The sequence below is a fragment of the Spinacia oleracea genome, chromosome 6, assembly GCF_020520425.1.
Source record: "Spinacia oleracea cultivar Varoflay chromosome 6, BTI_SOV_V1, whole genome shotgun sequence".
Taxonomy (NCBI): domain Eukaryota; kingdom Viridiplantae; phylum Streptophyta; class Magnoliopsida; order Caryophyllales; family Amaranthaceae; genus Spinacia; species Spinacia oleracea.
Window position 1 is genome coordinate 77,746,877 of NC_079492.1, and position 20,198 is coordinate 77,767,074.

The 20,198-nt window shown below is 38.4% G+C and overlaps 2 protein-coding genes and 1 long non-coding RNA gene across 3 annotated transcripts; 1 reads left to right on the plus strand and 2 right to left on the minus strand.

Annotated features, from left to right (window-relative positions):
- Positions 1-11,966: 11,966 nt before the first annotated feature.
- LOC110794206 (protein TIFY 6B) lies at positions 11,967-13,832 on the minus strand. Its single transcript, XM_021999151.2, has 6 exons — positions 13,565-13,832; positions 13,255-13,490; positions 13,094-13,184; positions 12,691-13,009; positions 12,499-12,556; positions 11,967-12,316 (listed from the first exon to the last, which is right to left on the minus strand). The coding sequence occupies exons 1-6, from the start codon at positions 13,673-13,675 to the stop codon at positions 12,178-12,180; spliced, it is 954 nt and encodes a 317-aa protein (XP_021854843.2). The 5' UTR covers positions 13,676-13,832; the 3' UTR covers positions 11,967-12,177.
- Positions 13,833-15,522: 1,690 nt separating this feature from the next.
- On the plus strand, positions 15,523-17,176 carry LOC110794204 (zinc finger CCCH domain-containing protein 6-like). Its single transcript, XM_021999149.2, has 2 exons — positions 15,523-15,709; positions 16,251-17,176. The coding sequence occupies exons 1-2, from the start codon at positions 15,523-15,525 to the stop codon at positions 17,174-17,176; spliced, it is 1,113 nt and encodes a 370-aa protein (XP_021854841.2).
- A 2,146-nt stretch (positions 17,177-19,322) lies between these two features.
- On the minus strand, positions 19,323-19,855 carry LOC130462508 (uncharacterized). The gene is made up of 3 exons (XR_008922904.1): positions 19,724-19,855; positions 19,550-19,642; positions 19,323-19,425 (listed from the first exon to the last, which is right to left on the minus strand). It is a non-coding gene; the product is annotated as an uncharacterized lncRNA (long non-coding RNA).
- Between the last annotated feature and the right edge of the window lie 343 nt (positions 19,856-20,198).

Below are 20,198 nucleotides of genomic sequence, written 5' to 3' on the forward strand. Positions count from 1 at the left end.
ATGGCATTAGACACTCTATCTATGAATATTCGGAACCGACGGATCTTGGTTTCAGTGGGAGCTAAGATCGTCACAGGCAAGAAATGAATACTCCGGAAACGATGATATTGCCGGAAACGGAAATATGGATCGTATCGGAAAAATAAATATTATCCAAAGTCGTAGATGTTGCCGGAAACGGAAACATGGTACGTATCGGAAAATATTATCGGAAATGGAAATATTGCCAGAATCGGAAATATTGCCGGAAACGGAAATATTGTCAGAATCGGAAATATTACCGGAATCGGAAAATAATTCCGGAAACGGAAATATTAAATATTTGTTCGAAACGGAAATTAATTCCGGAATCGGAAATATTAAATATTGTTCGTATCGGAAATGAATTCCGGAATCAGAAATTTAATCGGAAGCGCATCGTACGAATAAGCATCGGACGAGGCCTGCCGGACGAGGCCCAGCACGAAGCCAGGCCATCGCCCAGCAAGCCAAGCGCGCCGCACAAACAGCAAGGCCAGGCCCAGCAGGCTGCGCGCAGCGCGCAGCGCGCACAGCGCGCACAGCACGCGCAGCGCACAGCGCGCACAGCGCGCGCAGCGCGCAGCGCGCGCGGGCGCTGAGTGGGCTGCTGCTCGCGCGCACGCATGAGGCCCATCGTGGCTGTCGTGCGTGTGTGTGCAAGTGTTTGTGTTCGTGCACGTTTCCTAAAACATGCAGAGTTCGGTTAATGATTAAATTCCTAATTCTATTTGATAAATTAATTAAATTAGAGTTCTTGTAGGATTCTAGGTTTGATTAATTTGTATCTGAATAGGATTACGATTCCCTTTCCATACCGCTATGAATATGAGGCTAGGGCTCACAATTTATAACACAAGTTTCAAAGTATTCAAAAGTGAGTTTTTGAGAGAAAATTAAAACACACATCTTGCTCATAAAGTGCCGAAAATAATAGTACCTTAAGGGCGATTCTAGTTGGTCAATCTTAAGGCGGATCCGGACGTGCTGTGGACTATCTACGGAGGGACGACACTTGGAGTCCTAAAGACTTGTTCTTGTTCGGTTCGGGCGCAGCTAGGGAAGGCACGCAACAAAGAGTATGCATCTAATCTATGCTAAATGATTATGTGTAAATAATATGTTTTCCTGGGTTTATGGTTTTTTTCCGCATGATTTATGAATTGTCATATGTATCATAACCTAACAGTGGTATCACGAGCCCCTTATTATTTTCATAATCTAAATTGCATGAACATGGTTAAATATTACAAATTTGCAAGAATTAAAAGGGGTGATTAATTTTCGTAATTGTTAATTAATTGCAAATTGCGTTTATTTAATTATACGTACGCAGTTTTTCGGCAGTTTCTTCGTTGCTCATCCGAATTGAGTGATTTTTGTATCAATTCCGCATGTAAAAGGCATTCTAAAATTTTGACAAAAATAGTATTTTTCTGCCGAACCCAGAATTCTCAAATTCGAAGCCTAACTATGACTTTTCGAAGGTTTTAGTTTTTCGAATGCAAAATTTCGTAAATTTAAGATGTTAAATTAAATATTTGCGATTCTTGTTGATAAATCTTGAATTTTTGATTGACCTACTGCATATGTTTAACAAGTTTGAATGCCTAGTCTTGTTAATTATGCAATCTAATTTGTAATTATGATTAATTTGTTGAAAATTAGAATAATTTAGAATTAATTTGATTTTCATAATTAATTGTAATTTAATTAGAACCTATGATTAAAAACCACCATAAAAATTGTAAATTTACGATAAATTTTAAATTTTTATGACCTAGACTTGAATCCATATCAATCGGAAATCAATTGGATAATAAATTTTCGATTTTTTCGCCCTAAAATTATGAAATTAATATTATTTATTAATTTGTCATTAATTTTAAATATAAATTTTAAAATTTATGCGATTCGTTCATAAAACTTGCACGCACGAAGCAATGGACGCTTCGTGTTACCCTTAAGGGGTGTTGTATAATGCGGGCATGCGACGACGAGCAAGGGAGCTCGTCGCCCGTGCGGCACGAATGCAATGAGCAAGGGCATAGTGCACGAGCAAGGGCGTAGTGCACGAGCACAAGGCAGCAGCCCTGCCTTGTGTCGTGTGCCACGAGCAATGAACGAATGGGCATGGGCGAAGGGCGAGCCAAGGCAGTCGCGTGTGGGCAGCAAGCGAGCTGCGCCACAACGCGCGCTGCCTCGCACAAGAGCGCGCAGCCTCGCGCGCAGCGAGCGCTGCGCCCAGCATTACTCGCGCGCACAGCGCGCGATGTCGCGCGCCCAGCGAGCGATGTCGCGCGCCCAGCGAGCGATGGCTCGCGCGCCCAGCGAGCGATGTCGCGCGCCCAGCGAGCACCAATGCGTGCGGAGGCTTGCGATAGGGATGCAGCAGCTATGCGACGAGCGCATGGGCTGCGCGCACATGGCCAGCAATGGCTGTGTGCGTGCGGCCCATGGGCGTGCAACGCATAGGGTGTTTGCGTTACGATTAGATCGTTTTGAATGTTTAATTTGAAAATTTCAGTTCACGTAATTTTAATTAATTTTAAAATTAATAATTTGAATTATTTTCTTGGATTTTAATTTTGAATATTATAATTATAATAAATGTTATTTATTCTAATTATTTTACTAAAATTAAAATCATGAATTAATTTAAATACGACTGAAATTAAATTAAATTTTTGGATTCAATTATAAATTGATATGAGCTTTAAATTTTAATTAAATTTGTATGTTTCCGGTTAGACTAGAAATACATTTTTATGTTTAAAATTGGTAAAGCATGTGAATTTATTGGTTTAAGTGGGAGCGCTTTTTAGTCATAAACTCTTGATTAGGTCTACAAATCCTTAAGGTTAAAACAACTTGATTAGAATTAATAAGGACTGAATAATTGGTAGATTATTGGTGCCCTTGATTAATTGATGCAAATGTTTACGTGATGCATAATGTGTTTTACTAACCAGCTATGTGGGCCATTCATGATAATGAATGGGTGAATGGTATATATTGTATATGTACTGTTTTGCAGGTTATGAAGTGACTAGTATGGCCCAAATAGGATAGAAAATATGGTCTGCGTACCATTAATTTGAATGTAATTGGTCTAAAGTACCAAAGTTATTTTTCAATTCAAATATGGTCTGCGTACCATCGAATAGTTGTAATTAGTTATAGCTTATCCTATTTGAAGAAAATGGTGCCTCCCACGGAGATTTTCAAGACGGACTTTGAAGTCAAAGCTTCAAGATGAAGTCGGGCCATACTAGATCACAAATATCTTATGCATGTTTTAAGTTATTTATTGTTTTAAATATGTCTTAAAATGCATGAGATCAAAAGCTTGATTATGTTGCATGATTAAGGATTTTAGTTCACTTAAAATCTAACCAACATAGTAAGAGCCTTAAGTTCCAAACTTAAAAATTGAGTTAAAAGGTGCCATGCCAAAATATACACTTGCTTGGATATCCTTTACATCAATCTAGTAATAGTTTTCGCTCAGCGAGGTGTTACTTATTGGTCCTAAAGGGGCAAGGTACACAAATAATTGTGAGTACATGTTAGTTTTGGTGAAACTCAACGATATAAGTAAGGAGTCCTTTTATGTCGTGGCAAATTCGATAGGTTTACCTAATAAGTTCTTAGACGTACCTATCAACCAAGAATAGTTTCTAGACTATTAGCAAAAGGCTTTTGCTTACCTAAGATGTTCTAGGATTAAGTCGACAAACTGTGCTTAGTTCTTCAATGATTTTAGGATCTTGGAATCATTTTATTCACACCTGCCGGAACACTTAATTTGAATAAAATGCTTAATAAACACTGAATTATGCATGTATGCTAGAATTTAAGTTTATTAAGAGAAACTGTGAATGGTTATTTATTTGTTTATTCTTTTCAATTGTAGTTTTTAATATGGCAAACAACAATCAAAACATCATCATGGGTTCTGAGCTTATGGTCAAGCTGAACCTGACAAATTTTCTTGAATGGGAAGCTAAGCTAGTTGATATAGTCAAACTCAATGGACTTGAGTATGTACTGTCACATCCCATGCCAAGCTACTATGCCAGAGACATGACCCCTGAGAGGTTTTACGCCTGGGATGCGGATCTCAAAAAGGTTATGAGTCTCATGCTGAACAATATCCCTGATGATTGGGCTAGAAGGTTTTTAGCCTATGAACCTTTTACGCTCATCAAGAATCTGAGGGATATCTGTCGTGGAAGTACGGAGGACAGGGACCTGAACGTCCATGAGTTGATTGAATCAATGTCTGGTCTAAAGGTTAGTTCTCCCAACAGGTGTTATAGGATGGAGGTCCAAGAAACACATGTTCAGCTCCTTCGCACTAAACAGAGGGTAGGCGTCCCACTGAGGTTCCATGTGGATCTTATGTGTTCATATTTTGATCGCCTAAGTCTACTAGGAACACCAATAAGCGAAAGGATGGCAGTCTCTGTCTTGCTCAATTCACTACACAGTGGGTTTGGTCGCTTCAAGCAACTATACCTAAGTGAACCAAGAGAAGAAACAGTTGCAGAATTTATTCACCTTGTCAGAAAGGCTGAAATAGTACTGGTCTGTGAAGCCAAAGATTTACTCAAGGCTAGAAAGAGACCATTCAAGAAAGGTGGAAAGTCCAAGGGCAATGCTAAATCAAAGCAGGACAAGTCCACATCAAGCTGTCTTTATTGTGATGGAATAGGCCATTACAAAAGAGAATGTCCAAAGCTAAAGGAAGATCAGAAGAACGGAACAGTCGTTCCATCTTCAGGTATTTTCGTTATAGACTGTATACTTGCTAATTCAACTTCTTGGGTATTAGATACAGGTTGTGGCTCACACTTATGTTCCAATCCACAGGGACTAAGAAGAAGTAGAAAGTTAAGCAAGGGTGAAGTCGACCTACGAGTGGGAAATGGAGCACGGATTGCTGCATTAGCTGTAGGAACTTACTATTTGTCGTTGCCCTCCGGGCTAGTTTTGGAACTGGAAGAATGTTTCCATGTTCCAAGTCTTACTAAAAACATCATTTCAGTTTCTTGCTTAGATGCTAAGGGATTTTCCTTTTTAATAAAAGACAATAGTTGTTCGTTTTATTTTAAAGAGATGTTTTATGGATCTGCTAGATTAGTCAATGGACTTTATTTATTAGATCACGACAAACAAGTATATAACATAAATACCAAAAGGGCCAAAAAGGATGATTCAGATCTCACCTATCTGTGGCATTGTCGATTAGGCCATATAAACTTGAAACGCTTAGAAAGACTTCAAAAGGAAGGAATTCTAGAACCATTTAACTTAGAGGATTATGGTAAATGCGAATCATGTTTACTTGGCAAAATGACAAAGCAACCTTTCTCTAAAGTTGGAGAAAGAGCAAATGAACTATTAGGTTTAATCCATACAGATGTATGTGGACCAATGAGTACAAATGCTAGAGGTGGTTTCAGCTACTTTATCACTTTCACTGATGACTTCAGTAGGTATGGTTATGTCTACCTAATGAAGCATAAGTCTGAATCCTTTGACAAATTCAAGGAATTCAGAGTGAAGTAGAGAATCAATTAGGCAAGAAGATTAAGGCACTGCGGTCTGATAGAGGCGGTGAATATCTGAGCTATGAATTTGATGACCATCTGAAAGAATGTGGAATTCTATCAGAATTGACTCCTCCTGGAACACCACAATGGAACGGTGTGTCGGAACGGAGGAACAGAACCTTGCTAGACATGGTCAGGTCAATGATGGGTCAGGCCGAACTTCCATTAGAATTTTGGGGACATGCACTAAATACAGCTGCACTCACTATAAATAGAGCTCCGTCTAAAGCTGTCGAAAAGACTCCATACGAATTATGGTTTGGAAAGCCTCCAAATGTGTCTTTTCTTAAGATTTGGGGATGTGAAGTATACGTCAAACGATTAATTTCAGACAAACTTCATCCAAAATCTGACAAATGTATCCTTGTGGGCTATCCAAAGGAAACAAAGGGGTATTACTTCTACAATACATCTAAGAACAAAGTGTTTGTTGCTCGAGATGGTGTCTTTTTGGAGAAGGATCACATTTCCAAAATGACAAGTGGGAGAAAAGTAGACCTCGAAGAAATTCGAGTCGAACAACAAACTCTAGAGAATGCTCAAGATGACATTCAAGATGAAACTCAGAGATCTTTAGAAGAATCTGGTGAGAATCATGGTCAATCTAGAAATGTTACCCCGCGTAGATCGCAAAGATATAGATCTCAACCGGAAAGGTACTTAGGTATTTTGACGAACGAGAGCTATGACGTTCTATTACTTGAAAGTGATGAACCTGCGACTTACAAGCAAGCTATGACGAGCCCTAGCTCCAAGCAATGGCAAGAAGCCATGCAATCTGAATTAGACTCCATGTCTGAAAACCAAGTATGGGATTTGGTCGATTTGCCAGATGGCTACCAAGCCATTGGAAGCAAATGGGTTTTCAAACTGAAAAAGGACAAGGATGGGAAACTTGAAGTTTTCAAAGCTAGATTGGTTGCAAAAGGTTACAGGCAAGTCCACGGTGTGGATTACGATGAAACCTTTTCACCAGTTGCAATGCTAAAGTCTATTCGGATAATGTTAGCAATCGCTGCATATTACGATTACGAAATATGGCAGATGGATGTCAAAACCGCTTTCTTAAACGGCGTTTTAACAGAAACTGTGTTTATGACACAGCCTGAGGGTTTTGAGGATCCAAAGAATGCTAAAAAGGTATGCAAGCTAAAGAAATCAATCTACGGATTGAAGCAGGCATCCAGGAGCTAGAATATACGTTTTGATGAAGCAGTCAGTGACTTTGGTTTCATCAAGAACGCGGACGAATCTTGTGTATACAAGAAGGTCAGTGGGAGCAAAATTGCTTTCCTAGTATTATATGTCGACGACATATTGCTTATCGGAAATGACATTCCTATGTTGAACTCTGTCAAGATTTGGCTTGGGAAATGTTTTTCGATGAAGGATCTAGGAGAAGCACAGTACATATTGGGCATCAAGATTTACAGAGATAGATCTAAAAAGATGATTGGACTTAGTCAAAGCACTTATATCAATAAGGTGCTTGATAGGTTCAAGATGGCGGACTCCAAGCGAGGCTACCTACCCATGTCTCATGGAATGACTCTAAGCAAGACTCAGTGCCCAAAAACACTTGATGAGCGTAGACGAATGAATGGGATTCCATATGCATCATTGATTGGTTCAATAATGTATGCTATGATATGTACACGCCCGGATGTTGCGTACGCACTCAGTGCTACGAGTAGATACCAGTCAGACCCAGGAGAGGCGCATTGGACTGCTGCCAAGAATATTCTGAAGTACCTGAAAAGGCACAAAGATGACTTCCTGGTCTATGGTGGAGATGATGAATTAATTGTTAAAGGCTATACGGACGCAAGTTTCCAAACCGACAAAGATGATTTCAGATCACAGTCTGGGTTTGTCTTCTGCCTCAACGGAGGAGCAGTAAGCTGGAAAAGTGCTAAGCAAAGCACCATTGCGGATTCTACAACTGAAGCGGAGTACATTGCTGCACATGAAGCAGCAAAGGAAGCTATATGGCTAAGGAAGTTCATAGGAGAACTTGGTGTAGTCCCCTCCATTAAAGGACCAATAGCCCTGTATTGTGATATTAACGGAGCTATTGCACAGGCAAAAGAGCCTAGACACCACCAGAGAGTCAAGCATGTACTTCGTAGATTTCACCTTCTACGAGAGTTCGTTGAAAGAAAAGAAGTCGAGATAAGCAAAATTGGAACTGATGACAACATATCAGATCCATTAACTAAACCTCTGCCGCAAGCGAAGCACAACTCGCACACTGCAGCTATGGGAATCAAGCATATTGGAGAATGGCTTTGATGTCTCTGTTTAATGTTTTAAAGTTTTAGAGTTTAAATCTTTGTAAAACATTATTGGTTAATCATTCACAATAAATGAAAAAATTCATTGTTCCATTTAATTTGTGGTTTATTAAATGATGAGTCCCTTCAATTTGACGATATATTCAAGATAGACTGTCAGGACCAGTCCTGTGACTAAGAAATGTCTATCAAGTGAACTTGAATGTCAAAGGTTGAAAATGGTCCCTAATCGGAGTTTTCTATAAAATTGGACGCATAGAAAACGTTAGACGATTAGAATGCAAGATGACTAGTAGTTCTGTTTCTTGAACTATGTGGACATGGCAATGTCATAATCATTTGCATAGATACTTACTTTGGGAAGACTAGTATCGGACAAGACCTATGAAACTTTACTGTAAGAGATGAAAGTCTGTCATAAGTAAATTTCATTAAATTATTAGACACTAAATCCTCAATACCTGAGTGATTTGAGATTACTTGTTTGAGAACTGGTTGCTTTGACGTTGACCAACCGTCGCACCGTAATAGGAGGCTATAAAGGCAACGCTCAGGTAATCACCTATCAAACGAAGTCTAATCTCAAGATCGCAAGATTGGGATTGTCCTCCCATAAATCGGGATGAGATGCTTAAAAGTTGTACAAGGCCACTCGGAGAGCTAGAAACTGTGAAATGCATGGCCGTGCTCGGATGAATCATAGGCTATGATTATCTGTTTATTTGATCAGTTGAACTCTGAAACCGAGGAACACCTCTGGACATAATAAGGATGACAACTCTTACCTTATGTTCAAGAGCAAGCATCGAGCGACAAAGGAATTAGGAAATGCACACTTGTCCCTAAGGACAAGTGGGAGACTGAAGGAAATAATGCCCTTGGTCCAAGTATGCATTCTATGTTAAGTCTAATAAATGCGGTTCAGTATTAATTGACAAGTTAATAATTCAGTGAGATCAAGTGAGCTGAATGCCTAGCTAGAGGCCGCTTCAGTTCAAGTGGAATTAATGATATTAATCCACAGCTTACTCTTGACTGAACCCGTAGGGTCACACAAATAGTACGTAAACGGATCAAGTATCTAATGGCATTAGACACTCTATCTATGAATATTCGGAACCGACGGATCTTGGTTTCAGTGGGAGCTAAGATCGTCACAGGCAAGAAATGAATACTCCGGAAACGATGATATTGCCGGAAACGGAAATATGGATCGTATCGGAAAAATAAATATTATCCAAAGTCGTAGATGTTGCCGGAAACGGAAACATGATACGTATCGGAAAATATTATCGGAAATGGAAATATTGCCAGAATCGGAAATATTGCCGGAAACGGAAATATTGTCAGAATCGGAAATATTACCGGAATCGGAAAATAATTCCGGAAACGGAAATATTAAATATTTGTTCGAAACGGAAATTAATTCCGGAATCGGAAATATTAAATATTGTTCGTATCGGAAATGAATTCCGGAATCAGAAATTTAATCGGAAGCGCATCGTACGAATAAGCATCGGACGAGGCCTGCCGGACGAGGCCCAGCACGAAGCCAGGCCATCGCCCAGCAAGCCAAGCGCGCCGCACAAACAGCAAGGCCAGGCCCAGCAGGCTGCGCGCAGCGCGCAGCGCGCACAGCACGCGCAGCGCACAGCGCGCACAGCGCGCGCAGCGCGCAGCGCGCGCGGGCGCTGAGTGGGCTGCTGCTCGCGCGCACGCATGAGGCCCATCGTGGCTGTCGTGCGTGTGTGTGCAAGTGTTTTGTGTTCGTGCACGTTTCCTAAAACATGCAGAGTTCGGTTAATGATTAAATTCCTAATTCTATTTGATAAATTAATTAAATTAGAGTTCTTGTAGGATTCTAGGTTTGATTAATTTGTATCTGAATAGGATTACGATTCCCTTTCCATACCGCTATAAATATGAGGCTAGGGCTCACAATTTATAACACAAGTTTCAAAGTATTCAAAAGTGAGTTTTTGAGAGAAAATTAAAACACACATCTTGCTCATAAAGTGCCGAAAATAATAGTACCTTAAGGGCGATTCTAGTTGGTCAATCTTAAGGCGGATCCGGACGTGCTGTGGACTATCTACGGAGGGACGACACTTGGAGTCCTAAAGACTTGTTCTTGTTCGGTTCGGGCGCAGCTAGGGAAGGCACGCAACAAAGAGTATGCATCTAATCTATGCTAAATGATTATGTGTAAATAATATGTTTTCCTGGGTTTATGGTTTTTTTCCGCATGATTTATGAATTGTCATATGTATCATAACCTAACAGCGAGTACCCTTACCGAGGGAGATAAATGCGTGGGGAAGAACACAATTACGGTAAGACAAGAAGTCGTCACGACCCTCCAAAACCAAAAAGTTGACTCTTTAATGTCTGCTCCAGGTATCTGGAACTTAAACCTCATCTGGAATTCCTTTGAAAGAAAGGACGGCAGAAACATTTTAGCAAACCACTTACCAGCTGAAAGTTGTGTCGACGAGATCGTGTGGGACAACACTACTTCAGGGTCGTATCCCATCAAGTCAGGGTATTGGATTATAATGGAGAACTTAATGGGAGAGAGTATGAAAGACAAATGCTGGGTGCAATGGTGGAAACGAGGTCTCCTACCTAAATGGAAATTGTTCCTTTGGAAATTCATGCATAAAGCCATACCTACGAAGGCCATCCTTGCTAAACGGGGAATAAACTTGGATGAGGGCTGCAGCCTCTACAACCATGGCCGAAACGTTGGACCACCTGTTCAAGGACTACCCGTTTTCGGATAGAGTATGGAGAGCTGGTCACCTAGGTATTTGTTCTTCACGGCCGGGCATACCTGTACAAAGATGGGTTAAAAACATCATCAAGTACCTAATGAAGGAGGATGAGAAAGGTGATAATAGGGTGGCTCAATTTACTATAACTCTCTAGGCTATTTGGACTCATAGGAATGATATCATTTTTAAAGGAATAACCCCGAGCTTGGATACTGTCATGAGACGCATTAAAGAGTTTAAGAGCAGGTGGGAGGATACATCTCGGAGTGGAGACACCAGGAGAGCAAACTGGAATTCAGAAAGAGCTAGGGAAAATAGAAATGGAGGTAACAGGGAAGGGTGTCATTGGAAGCATGGTTCAGTCAACTCCCACATAATCGTTCCTATTTTGGCGAACGCTACTTGGAAGAGTAGCCAAGACTGTAGGAACGGCTCATGGTCGGCAGCGGTGGGGGGCTATTGAAAGTGGTAGTTATATCTTGGAAGCGGATCGTATCTTTGCTATCTCCCCCATTTAGGCTGAATGTCAAGCTATTCTTCGTGGCCTACGGGAGGACCTTATCTGTGAGTCAAATATTATCATAAAAACGGATTGCAAGAATGTTGTGGAATACATCAAAGACCCAAGCTCTAGCCCACCGAAAGTCAGACCTCTCGTTCCGAAAATTAATATTGTAGCTAGATTAGCTTCCTTTGTTATTATTCTTAAAGTTAGAAGAGTTACAGTCCATCAGGCCCACTTTCTAGCACAAAGGGCAAGAACGGACAATTTTCTCTTGTAGTTTTGTTTAGCTAGCTGTCACAAAAAAAAAAAAAAAAAACCTACTAAACCGGTATTAGTTTTTGTCTACTTCAGCTGTGGAACAAGGATTTTTCCAAGAAGCATGTTTACCAATTGAGCTATTGCTTTCTTCTGCATACAAATGTAGTAATATTTTGGATGATGGAAGGCCACAGCACACTTAGCCCCCCTAACTCCGTCTGTGCTTCTACATTCCCTTTCTCCACAAAGCTGCCACCAGTGCCATCACCAAGTCACAAACCCAAATTTTAATTCCAACTATCGAATAAAACTCAATTGATTTATAAGCTGCTACATGTTTCTGACCTCTGCCACTAATGTAGTTTCCTAGACCTAATCACCAACTAGTTAACCTTCGGTTTTGATAATTAGTATGTAATACATTGGGAGACCGTGCGCACAAGTCACAACCAACTAGTATTATTAAAAAATAAGGTGTTTAGCTATTATATGAGTAGGATTATAGCAGTAAGCCTTGGCATTAGCCTTTTTGCATCTGTTAAAAAAATAACGAATAAAACAGAACATGAATATATTGTCATAGCGATAAATTTGAAGTCAAAAGAATACAATATATTATAATTGCGATAAATATTTGAATTCAGTGAATGTGAATATATGATTATCTTAACAAGTTGAATATATTTTCAAAACAATCCTAGTGCTAGAGTTCATCGGAGAATATCTACACTGGTAGCTGGTAGGGGAGTTGAGGAGGTCAATTTCGCTGGTGAAGTTGATCTACCAGGTTCAACAATGCTGCATCCGGAGGCGTTCTTGCTAACAACATAAGGAGATGCACTAGTTACCCTGTTTGGCAGACATCTCATTAGTCATTTTTTAACAGTTAGTACCAATTGGCACCAAAATCTTTCAGGTTTAGGATCAGAACTTCCTGAAAGCTTTAGGCCTTAATTGTAAAAATGCATCATTTCCAGAGAAATTATAGTATATTGACTGAATTAATTATAGCAGTGGTGTGTTTTGCTGACCTCTCTTTGCGTTTCTCCAAGAATCTTGCAAGAGATGCTTTTCGAGCCTGAGGTACAGCTGCAGTAGATATAGCACACAGTCATATGAAATTAATTACAAGGATGAAATCAACTGGTAGAAATATCTTATTTTGAGAAACACTGTATAATATAGAGAGTGGTATGTAAACAGGAACTTAATTGAAGATATACCTGATGGAATTGATTTTACAGCACCAGAAACAGCTCCGACAAAGGCAGCTGATTTAGGTGATTCAGGGGTCTTAACATGTGCAGAAGGAGCAACAACTGGTTTTATTATTGGATTTAGTTCAACTGCACAATTAGGCGCAGATGTAGGAAGTGAACTGACAGGCATGGGCGATGAAACAGGGATTGAGATGCCTGCAGACTGATTTAGAACAGCAGCTTCTTTTGCTGGTGGCACTAATGGCTGTATTTTAGGTACAGCAGCTGAGGCAGTGGAATTGTTTGATTCATCATTTCCAGCTAATAACATTATGGCTTGAGCCTGAATAAAGTTGAGACGGGGAACTGAATAAAGAAGAAACTGATTACATGGAGTAAAATAGAATGAGGGGTACCGGGTACATACCTTCTCAGGGGAAACATTATCATAGACGCAAACTGATCCATTATAGAAGAGGGTCAACTGGCAGGAACCGGTTGCAATACTTGGACAACTCCTACAGAAAACATCATTAGCCACTCTCATTTTTCCAATGTAATATAGTCAAATATAGTTCCATTACATACTTGAGATCAGTACTTCCTACGACTGGACCGTTTGCAGGCGTAACAGAAACATTTGCACCTCCCACGGCAGAACCTATTATGACGGGAATAAACTGGTTTGCTTGCCCAATAGCAGGAAACATCCTGCTTAGTATATCAGGGGACTGATTTACTGAAACCACCTCTTTAGGCTGCCAACTATGATGACTACTTATTGGATATTGACTTCCCCCTTTAATATCCATACCCAACTTCTTCTGCAAATAAGATCAAACATTAATTCAAAATTAATACTATTTCAATGCCAATCAATGCCTCTAAATGGACAAACCTGTGAAAAGCCAGGAGGGTATTGTTTGTGAGTTCCTGCTTGATCTTGAGCAGACTTGAAAGAAAGAAATTGGGAAGTTGAAAAAGACCATTGCAAGTTAGACTTTCTCATTCTTGCTGCTAAAACAAGATTATTTTGATCAAGATTAGCTTGAATAACCGCCTTTTTCTCACACTTTTGATTTTTTTATACTATGACCTAAAATGAATATGTAATGGAGCTAAAACAGCATCAGATCCATTGATGCCCCCCTTAAAACTCTAAATAATAACCCAAATTTTTAATATAATTAACTTTAAAACTAAATTAATTAAATATAATATATGGCTGTAAACACATTAATAATTCCAGCAATGTTGAATAAAATAAGCAATCATATTAATTAAATTAAAGGAGCAGTAACCACGTATTAAATTACTATATTAGTACATTATACAACCATGCATCTGACTATTAATCGTCTAATGCACTCAACTCTACTACTACTCCGTATTATTTAATCGGAAATGATAAAAGGTTACAATGATGACATGACATGTTTTTTGTGTCGTGATTTAAATTGGAAACTAAAATATTTAACTTGTATCTCCTTCCGTTCTTGTTTATTAGTCCCTTTGAAAATATTGAACAATCTAGTAAAATGACACATTGCATGTAAATCTCTAAAGAATCCGACCCATGTGGGTAGAACAGATAAAGAATTAAGAAAATACGGGTAGATGGATGCTTAGTGTTGTTAAATTAGAAAATAAAGGGACCACATGCGTATTTATTTGTGACAAATAGGGAATTACAATTGTACTGTAAGGGTAAAAGGAGAATAATTGTTGAACAAATGAGGAAATATTTTAAAAGGGACTAATAAAAAAACAACACAATACGGAAATGGGACTAATAAACAAGAACGGAGGGAATATTCTAATTTACAAATTGAATACGGAGTCTTTTTACATCAAAAAATATTTATGATTTGTATATGAAATATTTCTTTCTTTCTTTGTATCGAATATCTTATTTACATATTTTCATAGTTAAAATATTGCATTGATAGTAAAGAAATATTTTGATGATTCATGACCTACGTGACGCTCATATGCACCATTTAGAATATGACAGGTAGGATTGTGACAACTAAATATTGTCGCAACTTAGGGATGATAGGAGTACACATGGTGTGTAAGAGCATCTTGCATACCACCAATTAAAATATGCCACATTATTTTAAAAGATTCCCTTCCCTTTAAAATTTTAAACTGAAATTTGAAATTTGTTTTGAGATTTTAATTTTGAATTTCAAATTGTTTAGCTTCACAACAACCACTACAAAAAAAAATGACTCATAGTGACGCTTTTTTGGTCGAAAAAGTGGCGCTAAAGAGCGTCACAATTTTCTATAGTGACGCTTCACAAAAGTGTCATTATATTTTGGGCCGCTATATAATGACGCTTTTAGTAGCCACAAAGCTCAAATTTTGTGACGTATTTTTGAGCCACTCCTTCAATATAAGGACGCTTTTAATGGTTGATTTTTGTCGAGTTACATTTGAGCCAAATCGATTGTGCCGCCACAAAGCGTCACAATTTACCTCCCCATATTTTCCACCAAAACGATTATGATGCAAAAAAGCGTCACAACTTACCTCCCCATTATTTCCCACCAAAACACCTTTGATGCAAAAAAGCGTCACAATTTAGCTACCAATCATATTGTTTTTAATATTTTTCTAAATAGAGAAACTTTATAACCAAAATGAAGTATTACAAGAAAAGTTCAAACGAAGAAACAAAAACCACAACAATGGGTGTACAGACCGCAACCCTAAGAGACAAACCCAAAAAGCAAGCATCCATCAGAACAACCTAGAATCATTGAGCAGTAAAGAATAGAGCAGACAACCTGCAAGCAACAACACACCAGCAGCTCCTTCAACACAAAAGAGCCCAAAAACCCGCAGTCCATGAAACCCAAACTGCAGCAGAAACGTACACATGCACCAAGCAGACCACAGAAGGCAGAAGAAGCACAGCAGCAACACTATAAAACCTGCAAACAGCTCAGCAACCAACCACAACAGAAACAACTGACTGCAACAACAGAACAAAACAGCAGCAAACACTCATCCATGTGCATATTTGCACTGTCCAGTAATCAAACGTACTTGTAATCACATACTTAATTTTAATTAAAAACATCAATGTGCGTATTTGCACTGTCCAATAATCAAACTAGTTAAGAACATACCAAAATAAAAATAGGATCCTATATTATATATCCATACATCAAATTTTTGTCTTAACAAATCACACTAGAAATAAAAATAACTTATTTCGTTCCTTTAACATCAAAGAACTGTTGGTTCCTAAATCCCCGTGATTGAGATCGGAGCTTCATATCTTGATCTAATTGTTACCTTTGCCACCTGAATCATCATTAATCTACACATAAAAAAAATTATGTCATATTTGTGAAATGTAAAAAGCATTATAACACTATTTTGGAATAACCAAAAAATCACTATATAAGAAGTCATCTTTTATAGTCTCACAGGTATATGTTCATTTCACTTCAGGTATGATCAACAAAATCAAGAAAATCACTATATGTATAATCTGTTCATTACATTTCAGGTATTACTCTCTCTAGTCTCTTTCCTTTTTTTTTATTTTTATTTTTTATGATTACGAGTTTTTCTTGATGTTTTGCGGTTGAATGCAATATTTTATGCACCAGATATAGTGTGTGCTGGGCAGGATGACCAAACATTGCCTTCAATCCCCATTACTCCTATTGAGGAAGAAGATCAACCAGATCCCTCGCCTGATTCTATTGCTTGTCCCAGTGCTACTACTAAGCCATACCCGTTGGTGGCCCAAGGTGGGACATTGGCTGCTGGAGTAGCAGGTTGTGGTCAAGCAGATGCATTAAAAGCTGCTCTTACTGCTGTGGCGAAGAGCAATGAGCAGATTGACCACAACCTGCTTGTAAAAATTCTAAGTAATCCGACAATTTTAGAACAGTTAGTTAGGCATCAAGGTCCTCAGAGTATCCCCAAGCCTTTATCTTCTGGAGCACCTGTGTACAGGATGCATACACCAGCTCCTCCTCCTCCTCAGTATAATAATATGGAAACAGGATCATCCTCATCCCCAATGATGATGTCAAATGGGTTAGTGTACCCGTATACTAATGGTACTGGACCTATGACCCATCAGCAATCAATCCCACCGCTCTCTATACAGTCTGGTTCTGGTTCTCAAATGAAGGACCTCAACTACTACAAGAACTTGATTCACCAACATGGAGGAGAAAGGCAAGGCGAGCCTCAACCTCAACCTCAAGCTCAACCTCCATTTTCAACCCATCCCATTCCCATCCATCATTCAGGAATAATAGATCAAGAAGTAGATAATTCAAAACCAAGGGATGCAAAACATAAGATTATGAAGCCTTGTATTTATTTCAATAGTTCAAAAGGTTGCAGACATGGTGCGAATTCTATTTATCAGCATGACATGTCGCTCCAGCAACGGGTTAGTAGCATCTCAGAAATGCAGAGTGCAAAGAGAATGAAGATGGATAGAGAGATTAGAGGACCACAGTCATACATTTAAGTTAATCTGATGATAATTTCTTTTTGTTTCCAGGAGATATTCTTAATCAATCTCCTGAAAGGATTGTGCCAGATTCGTAATCCTGATCTTTGGACATACATGAATGGAACCCTGGTTCTCCAAAGAGCATTCTTGTGGGAGAGATTTCTGTCTTCCCTGCAGATAGCTTCGTCCTCGTGTGCATACAAATTTTAATCTAGGAAGAAAGAGTTTTCACCCTCATTTGGCACCTTTGTATACTACTTCGGCTATCTTTATTTGTTTCCTGAGGTTTTTATTTCGTTTCTTGCTAATTTATTTCTCTTGCCCCCCTTTCAGCACACCATATATCAAGTTGAAATAAATAACTAAACTAGTTGGCCTGTATGGAATTATGTAACTAATTTTTTTATGTACCATGGACATATCATCAATCGTTATTTATCTTAAATGGTTTGACATCACGTAATACAGATGGATTATGGAGGTATATGAGCACAACCAGTATATTAATTGTTCTCTCAAGGAAAAGGGTCTGGACATGTTTCATTAACCTCCTGTGTAGAAGCTCCTTGTTCCGAAGTTTGAGATGTAAATTGAGAGGCAACAACAGGATTAACAATTAGAGAGGGTGTCTGACTATGTAAAGAACGATAGTTAGATAATTTAGGATCCGTAGAAACATCTGGATGCAGGAATGTAAAGATGAGCTTAGGGTAACTGGTTTTTATCTCAATATTATGCTGAGAAGGAAGCCGAAAAAGCTTTGGTTTACTGGATTAAAACATAGACTTGGATTTGTATGTTGAAAGATAAATGTCGGCCAGAAGTGGAAACTGTTGGAAAGTGAAGAGCGTGACAGGAACTGAGGCAATAAGAGCAACCAGAATAGGAGCCCAGCTCATGCCCTCTCGAAAAGTGATGAAGAATGTTGCTATTGAGATGAGCAGCAAGATGAGCCCACTCATGACTTCAGGCAAGAATTTGTGTCAGGGAGAGCTGTCCAGATTCAATATGGTCCAACTGATCCCGTTCTCTTATGTTTTAGATGTCGTAATAAAGAATATAACTTCTTATATAGTGATTTTTGGTTATATATGGTCCAACTTTCGCTTTTTACTTTTACCATTGGTGTACTCTCTAAGGTGCTTATCGTCTATATTAAAATTTTCATCAGTTCAGTAGTCTAGTTGCCTAATCTATTTCTTGACGTGTAAGACTTCATGACTAAATTAGTAACCAGTATTACTATTCAAAATTAAAAGGTATTATTTATTTTTCTTGCATCATCAAATAGATTTTTTAATTTATGTTCTTGCAACAACCAGCAGCAAAGTATTCATATTTTATAATTTTTGATATTATTTGATCAAAAGAGTTTATTCTTTTCCTGTTCTTCTCCTCCAAATTCCAAGTTCCTGATCAAAATTCCTAGAAAGTTGGGATTTTGACTGCTCTAATTTGGTTTAACTTTCTGCCCTTTTTGGTAGGAAGGTAAGTTTTCTTTTGGTAGGAAGAAAGGGCATCATTCTAATTGTTTGTTTTTTCTTTTTATCCTCGGGTCATTTGGATTTAAGTGATAATGGTTGGCTGGAAGGGAGGAGGAACATAAGAGATTGATAAAAAAAAATACATAGCTAAATAAAAAAGAGAAAGTATAAGGAATATAACTGACCATCAGTATTGCTGATTCTGCACCATCTAAAAGGTCCGATGACACATTTCCTTTACGTACTTCCTTCAAAACTTGTCCAAAGTACGAAGCAATCATCTTAAATGTCTTTGTTGTTTCATCAAACTTGCTGTCCAGCACTTGATTGTGTTGTGCAAGGTCTTCATTTTGCTTCTTTACAACTGATAATTCAACTTTTAAGTTCTACATTTCAATATCACTATCGTTAAGATAGCCAGACCCTTCTTTCCTCAACAAACCTTCCACTCCAAAGATGTCACTTTGCTTCACTCCAAAGCCATAATTTAGAGGACGTTTAGGCACTTCACCTCCGTACATAAGCTCATTAAAGACCTCATTCTCAATTTCGGCCTTAGACTTGGAAGTAGAGGAACTTGCAAGGTTATTGTTTGCATCCTCCGGCATATAATAAGAAATGCGTAAGGTTTAGTTGACAAAAATATGAATTATTGAATGAACTCAACGCAATGGATACCATAATTTGACGAGATATTGTGCCCTCTTTAAAGCTTCCATCTTCTTTGGCATAAATTGATTTGTAAAACGTCAATTCGCTATACTCTCCCTTCTTCTCTTTCTGCAATATTAGGAAAAAAAATAATCAACAAACTTATGGAGTAGATCGAGGCTGATTAGAGCATATATGATTAGCACCTATAGCAACTGAAATGCAACAAATCAAATAATGTAAAAAATCATACAAGATCTTCTCTTCGATTAGCAAAGCTTGTAGGACCACTGTTGTGAATATGACCTCGTACTGCTCGAGCATCTTTTCCAAGTTGAGATAATTTCTAAGTTCATAAATCAATGTTATCATGAATCGGAGATAAAAAAGTAGCTTCCTCAAATCAGGATTTGTTGGGGTTACATACCGTGCCCTTTAGTGAAAACCAATAATTGACCAAATCATTCCAACTGCTACTAGATATTCCATCAGGAATACTATCATAATTTTGATCTAGAGTTTTATTCACTGGATCAAAGTACTGCTTCTTCAATATATACCTACGATTCTTCCATGATTTACCAGCACGCCTCACAATTGCCTTGTCAACTACTAGCCCATCAGGTATCACAAAATGTTCCTTCAAAGACAAAAAAAAAAAAATTCAAGTTACATCACATGTTACATCACATCATTGGGATAGACACAAATCAAGTTTGAATGTTGGGGGAATTATAAATTTTAAAATTAATAAAATAGATATGTCTAGTGTCCTAGTTATAACATAACTCTAATATTGATGGATAAGAGGGAAATAGAAATCAGGTACTGGGGGCACTTGTTAATGTTTGTTGACACTGTTATTCGAACATAATATACTTTTGCTGAGAAATACTGGAGTC

Bases quoted from the DNA above. Each gene is read 5' to 3' on its own strand.
- LOC110794204 (XM_021999149.2), top strand. From the start codon at position 15,523: ATGAAACCCAAACTGCAGCAGAAACGTACACATGCACCAAGCAGACCA. The intron at 15,710-16,250 runs GTAATCAAACGT...TATGATTACGAG, and splicing joins GTGCATATTTGCACTGTCCA to TTTTTCTTGATGTTTTGCGG.
- LOC110794206 (XM_021999151.2), bottom strand. From the start codon at position 13,675: ATGAGAAAGTCTAACTTGCAATGGTCTTTTTCAACTTCCCAATTTCTT. The intron at 13,010-13,093 runs GTATGTACCCGG...AACTTTATTCAG, and splicing joins ATAATGTTTCCCCTGAGAAG to GCTCAAGCCATAATGTTATT. The intron at 12,557-12,690 runs GTATATCTTCAA...TATCTACTGCAG, and splicing joins TGTAAAATCAATTCCATCAG to CTGTACCTCAGGCTCGAAAA.